At 57.2% G+C, this 6,148-nt stretch overlaps 1 protein-coding gene across 2 annotated transcripts in view; it reads right to left on the bottom strand.

Moving 5' to 3' along the window:
- LOC109385938 (uncharacterized) overlaps positions 1 to 5,798 on the bottom strand; it is a 30,129-nt gene extending 24,331 nt beyond the window's left edge. Inside the window, exon 1 of one of the 2 annotated variants that reach the window (XM_019648705.1) lies at positions 5,536 to 5,798. In XM_019648705.1, coding sequence (XP_019504250.1) covers positions 5,536 to 5,569 — 34 coding nt within the window. In that variant the 5' untranslated portion in view covers positions 5,570 to 5,798. Of the gene's footprint in view, positions 1 to 2,744; positions 2,804 to 5,535 lie in introns of those variants that run through there. The other variant, XM_019648706.1, reaches the window with a different exon arrangement.
- Between the last annotated feature and the right edge of the window lie 350 nt (positions 5,799 to 6,148).

Genomic DNA, 6,148 nt, shown 5'->3' with positions numbered 1-6,148 from the left:
CTCCTCTCACCCCGCCCCCTTTTTCTCTGCCCGGTCCTCTCCGCAGTACAAGCAGCAGCATACGCTGCTGCACAAGGTGAACGGGGCCCTGATGTTGCTCAGCTTCCTCTGCTGCCGGGTGCTGCTCTTCCCTTACCTGTATTGGGCCTACGGGCAGCACGCCGGCCTCCCGCTGCTCGCCGTGCCCCTCGCCATCCCAGCCCACGTCAACCTGGGCGCCGCGCTGCTGCTCGCCCCCCAGCTCTACTGGTTCTTTCTCATCTGCCGCGGGGCCTGCCGCCTCTTCCGGCCCCGGAGCTCCCCCCCGCCCTCTCCCTGCGAGACCCAGGACTGAGGGGGGCCAGGGGACCCTCCCCACCCTCTTCCCTATTTCCGCAGGTACCGGGCTCTGGGGCTGCTGGGTGGGGGTTGGGAGCCCGGGGCCTCTGGCCCTGACAGCCCCAGGATTGACAGATGGACTCCAAAGGGGTAGGGACAGATCCCCGCAGGCGCTGAGGGGCAGGGACCAGGCGAAGTGGAAGGCAGGGAGAGGGGCCTCTTCTCTCCGCGGTGCCGCAGCTGAGTGTAGCGAACCCCTTCCTGCATATACCCTTTTTCTATCACAACCGTGGGGCCCTGGAGAGCGAGGGGCAGAGGAGGGGGAACCATTTCCCATTTGCGTAGGGCTTGAGGGCTGTGGGGAGACAGATGGAGATTCCAGGGGACCAGGAGTCAAAGAATGTGGGGGAGGCCCTGCTGCCAAGGCCTTCGTAGTCCCCTTGCTGCAAACTCCTCTCAGTTCCCCACATCTGGGAGGGAGGGGACACCCTAACAAACCCTGTGGGCCTCCCTCAGTGCCGGTTGCCCCCACAGCTCCTCTCCAAGGGCGGCCAGCCTGAGGAGTCTTATTTATTTATTCGCCCAAATTCACACTAGTTTGTTGGGGTGGGGAGAGGAAAGTGGCTGCTATCCCCCAGCCTTCCCAGTGCTGAGCAATCCCCAGTGGGGCAGGTGGAGCGGCACCCAGTCCCTTCCCCATTAGGCTGCTCATCTTGCCCTCGGGCCCTGGCATGTCCCTGGTGCTACAGACCTCTCAAGGCTTCCTCCAGTCTGGGGTCGGGGGACCCTGGGAGGTGCTTTACAGACCGCTAATAAAGACGACCTGCGTGAACGCCACCTGGCCCTGTTAGCCCAGTTCTTTGGGGCTGGGGATGGAAAGCATGGGCGACCACACAGTGTGGGGCAGGACCTCCTGGCTGGTCGCTGAGCAGTCGGGGAAGAGAAAGCAAGGACTTTTATTCATCAGCAGGAGACAAGGGGGCGGGGGGTTTGGGCACTGGGGTGGCACCCAGGGCCCTTGTCTGGCTCTTTAGGCCCCTTTCTGGCAGCTCCTATGGGGTATGGAGATCAGAGGTGGGAGGCCACGTCTGGGTCCTTCAGCCTCCCCCAAGGCAGGGGGTGGGTGGTGGGGGACGGGACAACGACATGCCTTACATGTGTGTGCAGAACTGGAAAAGGAGGAAGAAGAAAGCTACCACCAGAGCGCCCACCAGGATGCGATGGAAGAACCCAGGGCTGGAACCTGCCAGACAAGGAGGCGGAAATGGGGTCCCTGGACTCATCTCCTGGGGCTGCTCTCCTCCAGGCCCTGGCTAGGAGGAGGCCCCTTCTTAAGCTGGCTCATACCTGAGTTAACAAAGATGACAGGTTTCTCTCCAATAAACTGGGCCACGGCCAGGAGCCTGGCTTGGTCTGAATCTGAGTAATCAAAGAAGTCAGATCTGTCTCTGAAGAGTGGAGATTCTGTCCCCAGGGCCAAGGACTTGGCACTTTCCAGGCTGGGTGCTGGGGACCCAGAGCAAAATCTATGACAAGAGCCAAGCAGACCCCTGCCTCCCACCCCAAGACACCACACAGCCTTAGCGTGGCTATAAAGGGGCTAAAATTTGTTTCAGGAACTTCTCAAAGGTCAGCCGAGCTCTTCACGAGAAGGTCCATTCTGGATGGGGAGGATGGGAGCGAAGTGTTGAGAGCAGAGAGAAAGGCGGAGGCTGGCCTCCCAGTCCCTGAGGGGACATTGACCCTTTCCCCCCAAGCCTTCCTCCTTCCCACTGCTCCCAGGACCACTTCCCACCTGTTACTACAGCCAGCCACACCCACACCCATGCCCACTGCCACAGCCCCATGACCCCTCCGCGCCTATGACAGGGACCGGAGCCCTGTGATGTCACAACCTGGAGCTATTCTGATCACCCACTTGGGGGGGAGGGGAGACAGACAGTGCTGGAGCTAGAACCTTCCCCCCAACCCCACTGGAATCAGGAGGGGAGAGGTTGGGACCCACAGAGCCTGCATCCTTTGGGATGAACAGTGGCAGCCCCAGAATTTAGAAACAGGAGGGACTTGTTGCATTTGTACAGAAGGCACAGGTGTTTTGGGGGGAGACAAGGTTAAACACCTTTTGTTTCCCCTTAGATCAGCGGTTCTCACCTTCCTAATGCCACGACCCCTTAATACAGTTCCTCATGTTGTGGTGNCTTGGGCCTGAGCAAGTTAACTGCAATAGCTGCAACTCAACACCCAGGAATAAATTTATCCGTGTCCTGCCTGTAAAGGTCAGAGCCAGCAAGAGCAGGAGTGGGGCTCAGAGAGGATCCTCAAAGCAACTTCTGGGCTTCCTGGCCTCTTGTATTGTATTAGTTTCTGAGTGCTGTTTCCTCTCTTTCCCCCTCCCACCCTCACACCCCTCAGGTCCCCTTTCCAACCTGCACCTGGGTGTCCTGTTCCTCCTGCTGGGCTCACAGCTCAGAATCCAGGAGTCCAGACCCAGCCTCATGCACGAGGGAGATGAGAGGACAGAGGTGACACAAACAAGGGCACGAGTGGTGTGTGTGTGTGTGTGTGTGTGTGTAGAGGCCAAAATTTGGCACTGGCAGCTGCTGCAGTGCCTGGCGCTTGCCAAAAAAGCCCAGGCCTAAGAGGTGGGGCAGGAGGAGGAAAGAGAGGGGCCCTGTCCGTGGTGCTGATGGGACAGCTCTAGGGGACCCATGGGCTGCTGCAGAGTTCCCTTTAAGGGTCCGAGGACATCCCATGCTTAACTGCTGGCCCTGCTCCCCTTCTCTGGGAGCTGTTGAGCCCCAGGGACATTGTCTGGATGAGCCTGACCTAGAGGCACCCCCTCTTTCCCTGCAGATGAGCCCCCGACTGAGGTCCAGGGCAGCTGTGAGGAAGAAGTGAGTGGTGTGTGTCCAATGCCTAGAGCAGCTCTGGCTCACACACAGTGGCTGCTTAACTCTTTCTTCCTTCAGACTCCGCCCCCATAACTTGGCCTCCTCTTGCCCTCTCCCCTCCTTCCCCACCCCTGGGTCCAAAATGAGCCTGGATCCCCACACATTGCCTCCTCTTGCCTTCTTACAGAGGTCACCTTCCAACTCTTATGTTTCCAACTCCCCCCACCCCCCAGCTCTGTTCTTGTCCCTCCCTCTTTTAATCCTCAGGTGGGTGAGGAGGATCAGGGTTAATCTAGGGGCAGCAGCTGTTCCTACTTCTGAGCACCTAATTGCTCAGAGGGTGGGTCTGGGCTTAACCTTTCGCATTGCAGCCCAGAGCCTGGTGGGTGGTCCTGGACCCCTACAGGCCAGCAGTCCTACCAGGTCAGCTGCGACCAGCTCTCCTGACCATTCCCTGCTCTAACTTCCCTGGGGCCTTCGGACCCCTTTCCACTTTCCTGCCCTCTGTCTCTGACCTGGGCCACTGCTCCCTCTCCTCTGCCTCCCCCTCCTGGTCACATGCGCCAGCACAGGTCTCAGCTTCGCTTCTGAAATCACCTTGCTGAGCGTGGGCAGCCTCTTCCGGTCCAGGCCAGCCTTCCTCATGCTTCCAGCTCACCTTGACCTCCCCCCAGCTTACGTCCTGGCCTCCCCCAGGTCTCATTCACTTCTCCTGCAACAGCGACTCAGACTCACATTTGGTCGCAGCTCTTTTTCTGTGTCACTTCTTGGCTGACTTTTTTTTGTCCCTCTACCTCGCTGGGTGAGTCTCCTTGGGCCTGCCTCATTGACCTCACCCCCCAGACCTGTCACAGGACTGTAGGATTTAAGAGAAATGGCTCACTCGATGTGCTGACTCAAGCAAAAAAATGCAATGTTGCATATTCATGCACTTTTCATTTTGTTTACTCTCAAAGTACATAGAACTTCCTCTGCTCTTGGCTCCTTTTACTCAGCGTTTTTCTCCTTAGTGTTTGGCTGTACCTGAAAAAATGAGAGATTGGGCCACATTCAGGCAGAATAAGCAGCACTGACAGCATGACCAACTCACCCTACAGGGCCTGCTTCTGACACTTGTCTTGATTCTTCCAGGGGTCAGGGTGGCTGAGAGTGAGGGCTATGGAGCCAGACTTCTCAGGTTTATTCCTTGTCCAGATTACCTAGCCTCTCGGTTTCCTCATCTGTAAAATGGGGGTGATAACTTTTTGTAGGGTTTTTGTGAGTGAGTAAATAAGTTTATGCATGTAAAAGATTTGAGATAATTAGAATAGTGCCTGCATGTAATAACTACTCAATGTCAGCCGGTATGCTCTCTCCCCTTCACTCTCAGCTCTCCTGCTGTTCGTCCTAACCTCAGCTGTCTCATCCCTTGCTTGAGCTTGTTTTCTCACTCTATCTCTGCCCTTTGGTTTGTGCTGTCTTTCGATCTCTTTTCCTTTGTCTCCTACCATATTGCAGAGAGGGAGGGAGGGGAAATGAATGAATGAATGAATGAATGAATATGAAAAAATGGGTGGGCTTCGCGGTCAGACAGTCTGGGTTTGAATCCCATCACTACCCCTTACCAGCTATATGACCACATGACTTTGGGCGAGTTTGTCACCCTGTAACCTGGAGTCCCGTCATGTAACTCGAGAGTCCACTCCACTCTCAGGGCTGTTGTGCTTGTCAGTTGCACTCTGACTCATCAGTGATGCGTCCACCACTGACCCCAGTACCAGGCAGCTGCTCTGTCCATCTCCTGCCCCCCTGACCACCCCTTATTTCTGCCCCACAGACACTGGCTTTCCTCTGCCTACACACAATTCGCAGTGCCCTACTTCATCTACGACATTTACGCCATGTTCCTCTGTCACTGGCACAAGCACCAGGTCAAAGGACACGGAGGGGATGAAGCCGGGGCCAGAGCCCCGGGTGGCACCTGGGCTGTGGCACGAGGCTACCTGCACAAGGAGTTCCTGATGGTGCTGCACCACGCTGCCATGGTGCTGGTGTGCTTCCCGCTGTCTGTGGTGAGTCACGCTGCCCACGGCCAGAGTCCCCTGTCCTGCTCATGTCAGCACCAAGGAGCTCAGGGAGCCCTGGGTCCAAGTCCCAGCAATTGGGCAGGCTCAGGGTGAATGGGCCCTGCGGAGGGTTTACTGAGCACCCGACCAGCCCAGACAACAAGAGGGCCTGGGGTCAGCCTGGTCTGGCAGAGCCACGCCCAGCAGGGGCCCTTTGGAGCTGCTGTTGCATGTCTCTGAGCCTCAGTTTCCCCATCTGCAATATAAGGCATTAATCTTACCTGCGGGATTGGTGGAGGAATACCGTGAGGTCATGCTCCCAGCTTTGCTACTGTATCGTGTTCAGACTTTCGGAGTTAAGTATTTAAAAGTGATGGAGGGGAGAGCAGGAGAGCAGGTGCTGCCCAGGAATCCAGGGTGAGGCCCAGCTGTTTCCTCCCTCTCCTCAGGTGTGGCGTCAGGGCAAGGGAGATTTCTTTCTAGGCTGCTTGCTGATGGCAGAGGTCAGCACACCCTTTGTCTGCCTGGGCAAGATCCTCATCCAGGTGAGAAGCTACCTGAGGGGTATGAGCCTGCCCAGAGAGCACGGGAAGGGCAGGCACGTTTAGGGACGGACCTTCAGGGATTCTTTAAAGGACAGGTGAAAGAGCGGTCTGGGAGCAATTTATAGGCTGGGGTAGAGGGGAGGCGGGCTCTGGGGCTTAGTCCGGCCTCTGTCGTGAGAAGGGAAGGCGGGGAGGTGGGCGGAGGGGGGTGTCGCCTCCCTCTGCCACTGTCCCCTCTTCCTCCCTAGGCTAGTGTCCTCTGTCCAAGCTGTCATGGCCTCCACAGCTGGCTATATCGTCTCCACCTCCTGCAAGCACATCATCGATGACCAGTAAGTCCCACAGAACT

Source organism: Hipposideros armiger, unplaced genomic scaffold, assembly GCF_001890085.2.
Source record: "Hipposideros armiger isolate ML-2016 unplaced genomic scaffold, ASM189008v1 scaffold_126, whole genome shotgun sequence".
Lineage (NCBI taxonomy): Eukaryota > Metazoa > Chordata > Mammalia > Chiroptera > Hipposideridae > Hipposideros > Hipposideros armiger.
Note: the sequence above shows the minus strand (reverse complement) of the source record. Positions and strands in the feature narration are given on the sequence as shown.